Source organism: Zootoca vivipara, chromosome 1 (assembly GCF_965207765.1).
Source record: "Zootoca vivipara chromosome 1, rZooViv2.hap1.1, whole genome shotgun sequence".
Classification (NCBI taxonomy): Eukaryota; Metazoa; Chordata; class Lepidosauria; order Squamata; family Lacertidae; genus Zootoca; species Zootoca vivipara.
In genome coordinates, this window is record NC_142582.1 from 90,226,073 (window position 1) to 90,241,236 (window position 15,164).

A 15,164-nucleotide genomic window follows, 5' to 3' on the forward strand; every position below is an offset into this window, starting at 1 on the left:
GACTCCTGTGCTCTACGGCTGAAAATTAAATTGACAGGATCAGACTACAAGCAAGTCCTGGTGAGTATTTACAGTATTGTGAGATTAGTGTGCCTCATGCACATGAGGTTGCTTTTCGGTTTTTTGCAGCAATCACACAAGATCATTGACATTAAAATGCCATCCCGTGTTCCCCAGACCCCTGGTAATCTGGATTTACCTTAGTGGGCAGGGCGGGGGGGGGGAATCCAATAAGTAAACGCAATTCCCACCTGAGGGTGCTGCTGCGCGGAAGAGCAGCCGGCGGGTGGGCGGACTCAGCTGCGATGCCCCCGACCTGACCCGCCAGGCTGAGGCCGGGACTCGAACCCGCGGCGGGAGGGAGGGAGGGAGGCAAGGAGAAGGGCGAGCGGGAGGGCGGCCAGGCTGTCTGGCAGGCGCAGCGCAGCTGCCACGGGTGCAACACGGCACCCCTTGGCGGCCCAGCGCCCTGGCGCATTGCGCCACCCAGCCTTCCCTTAGGGCCGGCCGTTTTTAAAATGATTAAAGAGGACATGTTAAAACCAATTACAACAGGCAAGTCAGCCTGACCTGTCTAAATAAAAATGTCTTTGCCTGGTGGCAGAGGTTCATCAGAGACTGTGTTAATGGCTGAACCTCTTGATGTAAATATTCTAACTCCATCAAAGGGTGTGTGCAGGGATGCCAGCACTGGTTTAAACTGGAGTTATTTTTTTACTCCAAATTAAGCTTTATGACTCTACTCTAGAAGACAATTCACATCCCAAATCAGGAAATCTACCATCAGCGCCAGGCAGAGATTGTGCAGTAAGGCTTCCAAATAACAATAAAGATTGCCAAGCACTTGACTCACGTTAAATAAAAGTGCTATTTGAAACAATTAAGGATAACAATATAATACAATGGGCTGCATGAGATTTTGGTTATCTGCTTATTCTGCGTCTTATAGCCACTACAGTCCTTTGTGCTGGCACCTCAAGTCAAAAAAGCACCGGGGAGAATGAAGCCCCTGCATTTAGTTATGAGAAAACAAAAGCTCTTTGTTTGAGGCCTAGGCTGAGAGCTTCTCTGTCCTGCGCCCTTGAGCCCTCTTCTTTGCAGTTCAAATCTTGTGTTCAGAATTTGGCTTCCCTGTTTCCACATATTTCCAAGCCTTCATCCCTCGGAGGGATGGCTGACATACAGTCTGAACCTATAGGGTAAGTGGCACTGAGCTGTTCCTTTCCCCCCCTCTACTGCTGACAGAGCTCATCTCTCTGCAGGTCTGACATGTTTCCATGACAACCAGAATCCCAGGCTCCTGCTGCCTCTAGTCTTGCCACCTGTTATTACCCTATCTCTCAAGTGTAAAGAGCTGATTTGTGGCCCCTTGTTTTCCCGTTCAAAAGCAAGTTTGCAAGGAAGAGGTGGGATTCAAGAAATGAGAAATTAAAAGGGAAAAAGTCACCAATTTGCATCAACTAATAAATGGGAAAGGAAGAGCAGCAGAAAAACGGCAGAGGGGAGACATGCTTCTTGGAAGCGCCTTGCGCTAACAGAATGAGAGATTGAATCCCTGCTGGAGACGCGTCCACCTCCGGCTGGCTTATTCCCAACATTTAATGAGAAATGGAGAAAGTCATTGCGGGTGGGTTTCAAAGGGAATGGTTCATTGCACAGGCCATTACATTTTTTTGGTTTTATTTTTTTATTCTTTGCACACAATAAAGGTGTGGACTGAAACAAGACATAGAAGGCAGTATAAATTGGTCAGAGTGCCGAAGGACAATCCAGATGCAGCTTACACAAAACTTAAGACATTTTGTATTCATTCAAAAGGAGTCCCCCCCCCCTCTTTCCCCCACCCCCACCCCCAGATGCTTCCAACATTGCATTTCTCTGCTCCTGTTTTTAAGAACATTGGCTCAAGATGTAAGTCTTTGTAGTGGCCTGATTTCACAAATGGTTTTGAAATTGCTCTGATTATCCCCTCCACTCCAGCTGATTTGCAATCACCTCTGTTCCCAAGGGAAGCGTCTCTTGGTGCAGAGGTCACGGTTGTCCTTCCAGCAAATGTAGAAGGGAAAGTGTGCAGTTTATGGGATCTGTCTAGAAGACCTGGTCTACACATAGAACAGGTCACCTTCATTTTGCCTCAGAGCAACATATGTACTCCTCTTTCCCTAACATCCAGTAGGAGGGGTAAATGGACTGAAGGTGGGATAAAAATATAAATAATAATCACGATAACGTGATACTGTGTTCAGTGAAAAGACGCTGCTGTCACCCTCCTCAAGGAAGGCAAGGGAAAACACTCTTTGCATTCAAATATACTTCCGGCCATTGACCAAGGAGAAAATACCACTGGGGGGGGGGGTGCCCCTCGTGCAGCATTCCAAATAGCTGGTGCTTGGTGTGAGGAACAAATAGTTTCTCTCCCACTGAGAAGCTGTCTTGATTTATTTATTCATCCATAGCCTCCTGCTTAGATGAAAATAAAAGTTAAGAAGTTTCAAAGGAGATTTTGCATGGGAAATTCGGGGGGGGGGGTAGCTTGGGATCCAGTGGGATAAAGGCATCATATATTTTTTTTCCCATTTCTGGAGACTAGGAATCAAATTATGCTTCAGATCTAAAACTGACACCAGCTGATCAGCGGAGAGGTTCCAATTTTATTTAATTTTAATCTGTCCAGGTCCAAATTAACCACTATGCAAGGCAATTTACAAGACGGCTTCCAGTAGGGTTGGCATCCCTCCTCCGACACTACAGATAAGCACAGAAAGTTTCTGATGCATCAGGAGAAAATACATGGCTGATCTCAGGTGTCCGCCCCCCCCCCCCGGGCTATTTTACTCATCTGCACTGACTTTTGCATGGCAGACTTGAAGACCTCCTTGTCCCAGTGGGCAAAGGAACACAATGGATGATAGGACTGAGAAACAAAAAAGATAACAGCCCTTTGCCCTGTACATGGAGCGGTTAAAAATTCCATGCCAAGTATTTGGGGTAAAATGAGGCATTCCCAAGCCTACTGGAAGTCTTACTTGGACTTTATGGTCTTGAGTTCCACAATGCGGAAATGTGTCTAGCTTCTATTAGCAGGAGAGTCCTATATGCTAGTCATACACTTCAGCACAGATTGTGCATTCAGATGCTGCATATTGCCATGAACAGTTGGGATGGCAGTAGCATTAGGCACAGAATGCTGCTAATAGGACAATGGACAAATATATTTATAACCAGTGTAGTAGAAAGTAGGGCAAAAAATCAGGAGCAGTTAGCATTGTTGGAGTTATCTATGACTATGCAGTATGAATAGTCACACTCTCACTCTTTTGTAGACCCTTGCAAAAACCTTTATGAAAAATATTATACACGCCAAAAATAACATGCTGTCTCCATTTCTTGAAGTGGCAAGGCCGATTTAAAGACTGGTCTTGTGTTGCTGCCCTCTGGACCTCTTGTGGAGGAGGCATAAGAAGGGCTTCAGATGATTGCAGGGTCTGGGTGGGTTCACATGGGGAGAGGCGGTCCTTGAGGTATTGTGGTCCTGAGCTGTTTAAGGCTTTATAAGTAAAAACCAGCACTTTTAATTGGGCCCAGAAAATAATTGGCAGACAGCAGGGCCGTCTCTAGGCCCGGGTCCGGTGGCGCAGGGCGCCAGGCCACCAGGGGCACCGCTGCGCCCACTGAGAGGCACGGCTGAGGCTGCCCCAAGCGCGCCTCTCAGATGTTCAATGGCAAGCTGCGTGGCACAGTATAGCTGTGCCAGCCACGCTGGTAAACGGGGTGGGGGCGGGGTGCCGGAGGGATCCGTCACACCAGGGCGCCGGGTATGCTTAAGACGGCCCTGGCAGACAGTGCAGTCGGGCCAGGATAAGTGTAATATGCTCAGACCATATTGCCCCAGTGAGCAACCTGGCCAATGAATTCTGCACCACCTGAAGGTTCTGAACTATCTTCAGAGGCAGCCCTACATAGAACATGTTGCAGTAATCTAACCTAGGTTACCAGAAGTTGGGCTATTCCTGTCCAGAGTCCAGACAGAGGCACAGCTGGGCCAGCAGCTGAATCTGATGAAAGGCATTCTGCGCCACTGAGGCCACTTGAGCCTCAAACAACAGCAAAGGACCCAAAAGTACCCTCAAGCTACATGCCTGCTCCTTCAGAGGGAATGTAGCAGCATCAAGAGTAGGAAACCTCCCACTCATCTGGTCTAGAGAAGCACCCACTAACAGTGTCTCAAGTCTTATCTGGATTGAGCTTCACTTGGTTGACTCTCATCCAGTCCATTACCAAGGCAAGACAACAGTCCAGCACCTCCACTGCCACACCTGAAGACGTAAAGGAGAAGGAGTGCTCAGCTGGGTGAGGTCAGCATATTGCTGACAACGTACTCTGCATAACCCCACTCAGCAGTTTCATGTAGATGTTAAGCAGCATAGGAGATCAACTGAACTCTGAGGAACCCCACATTGAAAGCTCCCTGGGACCAAAGAGCACTCCCCAAGCATCACCCTCTGGAAACAACAATTCGAGTAGGACCAGAACCACTGCAAAGTGCTGCCACTCATCCCTCCAGAAGGAGACCATGGTCAATTGTATTGAAAACTGCTGAGATGTTGAGGAGAATTAACAGGGACACATTTCCCCTGTCTCTCTCCCAACAGAGGTAATCATACAGGGTGATGAAGGCAGTTTCTGTGCCAAAACCAGGCCTAATCCCTGGTTTTGGCATCCAAGGTACCTGAAGGATGGTATAGATGGGGCAAATTTAACATCCCATTTTGGACTCTCTGTTGTTTTATGATGCAGACCTTTTGGAAGCCAGTCAGTTCAAATGAGGATGCCCTGACAAACATTTTCTCCAGAGTCCTTGGGAAATATACTTTTTAGACATCCACAGTGGCCAGAATGGGGGATATAAAAAAAGGAAGAAATGTTTTTCTTCCAGCAGCTGACACCAGGCAGCAAATCTATATCTGATTTTGGCAGATTCCGCACCAGCCTATTATTACCACAGATACTGCTGTGAAGAGATGCTTGAACAGGAGACATGGATGAACTAGGAGGAAGGAAATAAGCAAGAATCCAGGACTGTGGCAATGATCTATCTTCCACCACCCCCCACATGTCACAACCTACTCTGGGTTTATTTTGCATTCATTAAACTGCGCTTCTTGAATTTCTGTCCCATGTAGCTGGGGAAATTATCACGGCCTGCCATTTACCGTGCATTTTGCCTTTCCAGGCATTTCATAAGGCTGCAGATTAGTCATATGGATTAACATCCCCCCTCCACTTCCCTTCCCAAGAGCCATACAGAGAGGATTCTTGAAGTCCAGACCTTGTGACCTTGTGGACCTGTCAGATCTGATTCACAACGCGCACCCAACTTAGGGAGTGGATGGGTCTGGCATTCTGGCTTTCCCTGCCTCCTCCCTGCGTACAAAGGCACCACTTAACAACTATGTCTTGGCAATATGAACAATTAGCATCCACATGAAAGATGGATGGCAACATAAATTAAATCCTGATAAGTGAAAGAAGAGAGGTTTTCAGGCTGTAAAGAGACATTCAAAGAGGAGCCAGGTTTTGGCCTGCAGGGGGGCAGGCGATCGTCTGAGTGACTGAAAGAGCGCACTATTTAAAATCCTGTTCCCAGATCATACTTTTTACCAGTTCTAATAAATTTCCTGCTGCATAAGGTGGGAGAGCAGATTGTGGCTGCTGACGCAACCCACCATGAGCACCTCTAGGCCTGCCAGATATCCAGGCACGGGTATCCAATAGGTGTAGGATCTCTGCACGAAAGACTTAACATCTGTAGTTGCAAATAATTTTGTTTAAGCCTGGATTTTTTTGCCTGTAGGTACTTTGCCGGTGAGATGCTCATGCATAAACATCAAGTGAGAAATGCTTTCATTGTGAACAGGGGGGGGGGGGGCCAGACTCAGTCCTGCTCTCCCATCTCACATGAAAGCTAAGTTGATCAGAACTGGGCCAAGAACAGAAGGCTTTTGAGGAGCTGCAGAAGCCATCAGAAGCAACCTCAGGGCCAACCCTACCACTACACCTGGTGAAGTGGCCCACCTCAGGCATCTTCTTATGGGGATATGTGGATAGAGCCAGCCAGAGAAGATATGTGGATAGAGCCAGTCCAGAGGAAGAGCAAGACCTGGAAGGAAAGCTCAAGGTAGAGGAAATGGGGCTGTGGTTAACACAGCCGCAGGCAATTCAAGAAGCTAAGAAAGGGTTAAATGCCGATACAGCAGATACAGCATGTAGGGGAAAGGAAGGAAGAGATAAGGAGCTAGAGGTGACGGGGAAATAGGAAGGGACTTGTGACAGGGGGTGGCATGGTGCACCTAAGTGCTGTGGGCAGCTGGGTTCAAGGCAAAGGCTGTGTGAACATAGAGGGATAGCAGCTGCAACAGGCCTGAATGGCCATGTTCCTGCTGGAACAGTGCAAATCACTGAAAGGATGAAAGCAGGGTAGGCAAAAGACAGGCGCTTGGCTTTCATAAGGCAGGTGAGCTATGCCACCCTGTTGGGCTACGGGATATGGCTCCCTATGATGTTTAACTGCCCCATTGCAACTCTGTGCACTGTGACAGGCTATCCTTAAAAGGCAACAAGCTGTCATTTGGTTTGTCTCATTTCTTGTGAAGAGGATATGGGCACTTCGGATGGGACAGCATGCAGCAGCTGGTCTTTTGGAGTATGTTAATCTACTTTATCAACTGCTGGACTAGTTTTGAGTCCAATTGAAAGTCCTAGATCTCACTGTTAAAGCCCTAAAACACTTGGGAATAGGATGGTTAAAAGACTGTGTGTGTTTGTGTATATAAGTAGCTTGGACTATGTTTTATTATGTTTTTATATGTGCTGGAAGCCACTCAGAGGAGGCGGAGGAGGAGGTTTAATAATAATAATAATAATAATAATAATAATAATAATAATAATAATAATAATTGCCCACTGTCACTCACCAGCTCCACCTACCTGCCACCCCCTGTGAAACCCCCACCTTTACACCTGACCAAAAATGTCACACGCTTAATTCTTTTGTTTTCAGCAGCAACAGTGACAGGGGGTAGTGTGGGTGGTTTGCAAAGCCCAGCCCAGCCTGATCCTGCAGCTTCCTGCAACGCAAGTGGGGCACTGCTATCACTGAGCCGCCAGAGCTCCCCTCTCAGCAGAGAATGCCTACGAGGATTTCTGTGTTACTTCTGGTACTACTCTTCCTACTGTGAGTAGCAGCCAGTCATTTGAAAAGGGGTGGGGGTGGGGAAACTTCCCTCTTAAGCATCTAAATCTCAGAGCGATTAACAAATGTTAAAGGAATTAATATGGCTTTAAGCCACTGCCTAGCCTAAGGGTGAGGAAGGGTGAAAGACAAGCAGCTTCCCTCAGAGTCATCCTGCCGACAGCATGCATAATGCCACATGGAATTATGGTGCAGGGCTAGCCTGAAATGCCCCTGCTACATAGTTGTAGGGATGTGGGTGGCGCTGTGGGTTAAATCACAGAGCCTAGGGCTTGCCGATCAGAAGGTCGGTGGTTCAAATCCCCGGGAGGGGGTGAGCTCCCGTTGTTCGGTCCCTGCTCCTGCCAACCTAGCAGTTCGAAAGCACCTCAAAGTGCAAGTAGATAAATAGGTACTGCTCTGGCAGGAAGGTGAACGGCATTTCCGTGTGCTGCTCTGGTTCGCCAGAAGTGGCTTAGTCATGCTGGCCACATGACCTGGAAGCTGTACGCCGGCTCCCTTGGCCAATAGAGCGAGATGAGCGCCGCAGCCCCAGAGTCGGTCACGACTGGACCTAATGGTCAGGGGTCCCTTTACCTTTAACATAGTTGTATAGAGTTGAGTGTGTTTGTGTTGTTTACTGTGCTGCGACTCACAGTATGATGGAAGACACAAAAGGAAGAACACAATCATTTTCTAGTGAGTCTGATAGCACCCTTGATGCTCAGCAATCCCCATCGCTTGAGAATGTAGCAGAGGTGGTTGAGAAACAACTTGACTTAATTTCCCGGAGCAAGCTTAAGGGTGGTGGTTCTGTACATTGGGGGGAACCAGCTGTGTTGACATTAACATCTCCCTTCCCCATCACTGGAACAATTTGTGAAATGTTTTTAATCACAGACCAGTAAGGTGGAAGATGGACATAAAAGAAGGATAAACATGCACACAAATAACTACTACCGCTAGAGCTTGTGGTAATTAAAATCAAAATCTCACTGCGTTAAATGAAACAAGGATTTGAATAAGGAGATAGAAGTCAATATTTGGATTTCTATATGAGGGCGAACTCTACGTTTAACACCATGCTTCAGTTTAATGGAGAATTGCCTCAAAATATTTGCTTGGTGGCGTGTGGTGCTGTGGCAATTCAAGGAAAAAACACCTGCACTCTTGTAATAATTCACACTGTTGGAATACTAGGACAGGCTAGATACATAATATGGTGCATGGGATTGTCCTAATGTACAAATGTATTGGAATGAAATCCTGATTAAGGAAATGAAGATCACAGGCGATCTTGAGCTATTTAGAAAAATAGAGAGGAAATGGAAACCATTGAATCATACAGTTGGAAAGGATCCTGGGGGTCATCTAGTTCAACAACCAGCAATGCAGGAATCTCAGCTAGATCATACATGAGAGATGGCCATCCAACCTCTGCTTAAAAACTTCCAATGAAGGAGAGTCCACAACCTCCTGAGGGAGACTATTCCACTCTCTAACAGCTCTTACTGCTGGAAAGCTATTCTTGATGTTTAGTCGGAATTTCCTCTCTTGTAACTTGAATCCATTGGTTCAGGTCCTACCACGGTAAAATGGTTTGCCATTTGTTGATAGCCACAGGACTAGCAGAAATGCAGTTAGGTGTAAAATCCTAGCAGTGTTGATAACTTTGAAAATGACATATTTTATGATATAGAGTTAGGAGAATGAGTTGTATGCTAAATATGGGGATAGTCTTTTCCCCCAATAAGGCACAGGGGTCTCTGTTTAAATGGATGGGCTGTTACTATGGAAGCCTCTTGAAAGATACATGCAATGAATTGAGGGAATTTATACGATTGCAAATGAATGATAATTATTAAAAAGAACAACTGAACAATCTCATTTAGTTATTTGACAAACTGAATTGCACATTTGAAAGGGCACCTTGAGAATATTTGTAGTTTGCTTTTAGGTGCTAATGACCGGGTAACTATATTTTGATATTCCAATCAATCAATCAATTGCTGCTTTAAAAGAAAAAAGAAAGAAAGACAAGACTGACCGCCTGGTCCAGTCCATCAGCTTCATCTTGTATTCCTACAATTAAATATAATTCAACAGTCACCTAGTTTAGCACACTGCCTCTAGAAAGAAACTAGTAACCGATGCTTTGAGAGGCTTACTAACCTTAACTTGGTAAGAAGCTATGGCAGTTTATCCTGCTATGAAGAGGAATGCACTTTGGTACAGTGGTACCTCGCAAGAGGAAATTAATTCGTTCCACAAGTCATTTTGTGTTGCGATAATTTTGTCTTGCGAAGCATGGTTTCCCATAGGAATGCATTGAAATTTAATTCATGCGTTCCTATGGGGGGGAAAGAAGCGCAAAAAAAGGGTGCCGACTCACCCGCCACGGCCGGAGGTCTTCAAGGCTCTGGGGAGGGGGAAGCAAAAGGAGGGCCAGGGGTCTCCTCCCGTCGCAGCCTCCGCTCCTTCAGGCGCTGCTGCTGTTCCCGCCAAGGGCCGCCTGGCGAGCCCCGCTGCTGCTGCTGCTCCTGCCAGATCCCGCCGCGGAGGAGCCGCGGAGGCTGCCATGGCCGCCGGGGAGGGCAAGGCTGGAGCTGTGGAGGCTGCCATGAGCGCCGCGCCGCCGCAGGAGGCAGAAGCGGTGGCCGTGGATTTCACCGGTGGAGTCCTAAAGGTAAGCAGCAGCGGCTTCCCTTCCCCTCGCAAGGCTGCTTCGTCTTGCGAAGAACAGCCATAGACGGCTTCGTTTTGTGAGTCATCCAAAAAATTGCAAAACGCTTTCGTTTTGTGATATTTCCGTTGCGCGAGGCGTTTGTCTTGCGGGGTACCACTGTACTTCCAAATTTATTTGTAGCATTAATAATAGTTTGATCCTAGCAAAGATTTGATGTTACTGTCGGTACAACTTCACACCAGTTATAATAAATTCTACTATAGCCTTTCTTCATATAAGAGCTATACAACACTTAAAATAAAAAAGACTCTCAATATGTCTAAAAGCACGGATAGAGATTAAGTGTGTCCAGGCTTTTCGTTCAGCAGTAGAATCAGCATCCCCTCAATAACTACCGTAGTCTTAGGACTTTCAAATAAGAGTTGAGAGGGGGACATCATTACCTTTTGAAATATCCAGAGGCTTTCTGGAGCAGAAAATATTATCAGATCTAGGCCTAGGCCCTTGTGTCCGACTTGCTCCCTTGATATTTATGGAGATCATATCATGTGTCACATAAGAAAGACATTGGAAACGTGCAGTGAATTTTGTACAATAACAAGAAGAAAAGAGACAGAGATAGAAGATAATAAAAAGTGTGTTTTCTTGTTCTCAGAGCTGAACCACAGTGAAACAGCTTGACAATGGGCAGATTCGGTTCCCCCCTTCCGCTTGTCTTCCCTCGACATGTTCGCCCCATGGGAGCAGTGATGGAAAGTGCCCTGCTGCAGAGTTAATGTGAGGTTTGGAGCTGAATTTTTTGACTAGCTGAGCTCAGCACCTGGGAAAGCTGCAGTTGATTAGCTCCTCTAAAAGCCCAGGTCCCAATAATTCACAGAGGAGCAAAGTAATTGTGGCCACTGCTGAAATGCAAGGGTGGAGGTAGCCCAGGAAGAATAGATGGTGGATTTGGAGCATTCCACAAAGGAGGGGGGTGGGCAGAAAGAGGAGGGAAATGTATATTCTACTCACGTTTGTGATTTTCATTTCTGTGGACAGGTGGGGAGCGTGTCTCCTGCTCTTGAGCATCATCCCCCTCCTCACTAGCAAGGTGGGTGTGAGCATAATGGTAGCTCAATCCTGGCCTGTTCTTGTAGCGCTTTCCACAGACTGTGAACAGAGAAAACACAAAGAGCAGAAGACAGAGAATGATACATCAGTAACAACTAAAGTGGCCTTAAGTATTTCCTCACTGCTGCTGCCTTTCCCAGACAAACAGATGTTTATTTCTATTTCATAACACCAGAGGGATAGCTCTTCACTGAGGGCTAAATACCCACATACAAAATACCTGTCCCTCCAGTCAGGTTTGAAGTAAACTATTTCTTTTAAAACACTCAGAAGAGGCAACAAGACATGGACTGAAAGTCTGAGGAAAACATGTTCCCCACTGGGCAGTGCATAGCTGAATGAATGAAATGTAGAGTAAGAATCAGCCCCAAAGGTATCTCAGGGTGCATTCAGATGTGGGGAATATTGCATTGGTTTTCTGGATTATAATACTAGCACTTCCGTCCCATTTTCTACCATTCCTTTCACACCACAGTACCTGTCATGCTATGGAACTACAGTATGGCTTTTTGACCAATATACCAGCATGCCATGCTAAATTTCATTCAAACCCAGTGGGTGCCGTGTGACACAACAACAAACGTCATTGGACAATATTTCTATGCTCACACCCCTTCTGCACATGCAGGGGCGTAGGAAGATAGGGGCAGGGGGGACGGGCTGCCCCGAGCGGCGGGCTCCAAGGGGCGCCATTGCGGGCATCCGCCCTGCCCCCAAAACGTGCACCCCGCCCCAGAACGTGTGGTACGCCCCTCCGGGAGGTGCATCCCGCCCCCGGAACACATGCCCCGCCCCCAGAACGGGCACCAGCCCCGCCCCCAAAGCATGAAGCTCCACCACTGTGCACATGCAGGCATCTGTTCCCCCCATGATTCCCCTGTGAAAGCAGGAAAGAACTGTATACTGCTCCAAATTCCATCCCTTTACTGCAAACCCATTTTTTCCTGCAACCTACTAACATGCAAATGAGCATTAAACATGCACCATCTTCTACTGGTTTTCCAAAAGTGGCTTTACATCCTGTGAAAGCTCAACTATAATTCGGAAATTAACAGTTAAGGGAACACTGAGGAAATGGAATGATCTATGTGTGAATACAGTCTCGGTTTAAATTTAGATGCTGCACGGTTAAGGTCACAGCTGAGTGCCATGCTGTGGTAGCTCTTCTTCAGACTAGGGACAGCGAGCTGCCAGCATTTAGGGATCAGATGCCCCAGAATTCATGTTAACGAGAAAATTCCCAGGGAAAAATGCCCTGCTGAAGCTGATAGTCTATCAATTTTAAATATTTTTCCATTAGAAACTGCTTTCTGGGTATTAGCTTGTGAGCATTAAAAAAAAATCATTAGTTTTCCATTGAAGAGACTAAAGCATGTAGAAAGGTTAAAATAGCTTATTATGAACACAAATGATCTGTACTTATATTAGAAATTATATTATTATATTTGTTCATGTACTTATAATCTTTTTAGGCCATCTCTGTGGATAATGGGGTTTTTTTCCTCCCTCTCTCTCTCCTCTTTCTCTCTCTCACACACATATTGTGTGTAGACCCATTATAATCAATGAATTTGAGACCATTGATTTTAATGGGCCTGTTTTATAACTAACATTGGATGTCATGTCAGCCTATCTATACCTCAATGGAAACTGGCTTGAGTGAGAGAGCTGAGGCCCTGGAGGAAAACCATCCTGGTTATGGCAAACAAGCTGAAATTACAATGCTGCAAACTATCTATTAACTCAAATTGAATGCAGCTCTGGTGGCATGCAAATTGCAATCTTTGGCCATAGCTGTCAAGTTTTCCCTTTTCTCGTGAGGAAGCCTATTCAGCATGATGGAATTTCCCTTAAAAAAGGGAGAACTTGACACTAACAGTTTGTTGGCTTTGGCACTAAGAGTTAGTTGTAGTTGTTATTATCATTATTTAGTAGTGATATTTATATAGCACTTAATATACCACTCTCTAAGCAGTTCGCATAAGATATACTATAAAATCACAACTAATACTGTACATATATATATACAATTAAAAAAACTCACAACAATAAAACTGACCAGTGCATAATTTATTTCATAAAAATTATGTACTGCTTAATTGAAATAATAAGCCTGCTAAACAAGTCGGTTTTTAGCAGGCCTTTAAAACTCATTACAGTTCCTGCCTCTTAAACTAAATGAGTCAGGTTGTACTATATCTAACAGGAATAAATGTTAGCAGGTCAACACCATGTGGAAATGAGGACATGATGAATAAGGTCGATAAAAAGCATCATTCTTTGTTTACACAACCGGCTGTTTTAACTACCAAGCGTCCACATTGGGAGAGATGCACAAAACTGTGCAGGAACTATTTTGAAAGATTATTACCCTAGACGTTCTAAGAATACTGTCAATAAGCTTGATAATATATCAGAATGTTTCTAATTTAAGACATTAAATTAGAGGTCTAAGAAATGCTAGATTATGGCAGAATTAAGAAAAGAATAGAACATCTTATTTAAAAAGATTCTGATGAGGTGCAACTATCTTAGCGCAGCTATTCTTTTAAAGAATTTAAAAATGAATGGTCTGGATGGTAAGGGGCAATGATCAAAGCACAACTTAGACATATTTAAAACACGAATGTTGATGCATATCATACACACTGTTCCATTTGACAGGTTTAGAATGTATAATTAATACTACCTTTCTTATTTATATAAGACTATTACAGTCAAGCAACTGTCAGGTATTGAATGTATAATTAATATTACCTTTCTTATTTATACAGGTATAAGACTATTATCAGAAACCTCACATGTGTGCTGAGAGTAAGCTATTAGGACAGTTGCCAGGGACAATACCTGTAGTCTGCAGAGCTCAATATTTTCCCAGGCTTCAGCTTCATTTAACAGCTACCTCGTTCAAACTAAAGTGAGTGAGAACAAAAGTCTAAAGCAGGGGTGCAGAACCTCTGACTTAAGGCTAATTAAACCCGCCAGGCCTTGCAATCCAGAACGCAAGGCTGTTTTCAGCTGGCCACACGCACCTGTTACTTACCTGATGTCATATGACATCAGCCACAGCATAAGCAAAGCTGCTATGGAGCAATCCAGAGCCTCAGAGTGTCCTCACAATTTTTCCTTTGTAGCCCTAGCTCCCGAATGGATCCTATCACTGCCAAAAGCAGGGGGCCTTGCATTCAGTGCCAAATGCATGTTGGGGCTGCAAAGGAAATATTGAGAGCAATTGTTCCTTTGCAGCCCTGGTTTCCAGCCTGATGGAACAGGTGCTCTTAAAGCAAGCTCTCAGGGAACAGGCACCAAAAAATGAGGTGAGGGTTGGATGCTGCCCACGGACTGTCAATTGATCAGTGATTTAGATAGATGGACTGTGCTAATTAATGTGCAAATTTTCCTACAAATGGAAGTAGCAGGAGCATTAAATGCCACGAAACAACAAGCTAAGAACCTTCCTTATTTTTAAGGAATTGCTGAGTGAAACAGGAAAAGAACAAAATTCAGGTGCTGGCGGAGAATATGGTAAGAACTGCGGAATAAAAAATATATTTAGAGTTTTATTGTGGTGTGGTTGGAGGAAAGTGGAACGAAGCCAGAGGTAACAAGCATTAAACAATGATTCCACAATATCACACAGAGCAATCACTTCCAACAAAGTATGCTGATCTGGGCCACATTGGTTCAGTCTTCTCATCTTGGCATAAACTTTGGAATGTATCTGCACGTTTCACTAACTGAAGATTTTCCACAAAGGAAAGCTGAGTTTAGGGTAGAAATTCAAACCAGCTATTGTGTCATCTCACATCTGTTTCCACACAGGCCCTCATTTATTGTTAATTATATGGATTCATTCACCCTTCCTTCCTTCTGAACTTCAGTAAAGGAGATTGCCATTGATCAGCCCAGGTTTTCTATAACATTAGAGCAACTAAGCCAATGAAATCCAGAGGAGACTTAATTCACAATCCCTCTGTAATATCAGAGCAATTCCACCAATGTTATCAATGGAAACAGGGCAGGAAGAGAAGACTGAACCAAGCAAGTAATTGCAGAGGTGAGTTTAGTCTAGTTTCATGTTAGCATTCACCCAACCTATCCTTTGTTCCGAACAACATTTTTGCAGTTTAATTTTGA

General features: G+C 45.0%; 1 protein-coding gene across 1 annotated transcript in view; it reads right to left on the reverse strand.

The window, feature by feature from the left end:
• The window catches only part of DPF3 (double PHD fingers 3), a 207,938-nt gene that overhangs the window by 40,151 nt on the left and 152,623 nt on the right, over positions 1-15,164 (reverse strand). The window contains exon 7 of the mRNA XM_088670137.1: positions 10,929-11,066. Within this exon, the coding sequence (XP_088526263.1) occupies positions 10,929-11,066 (138 nt within the window). The remainder of the gene's footprint in view (positions 1-10,928; positions 11,067-15,164) is intronic.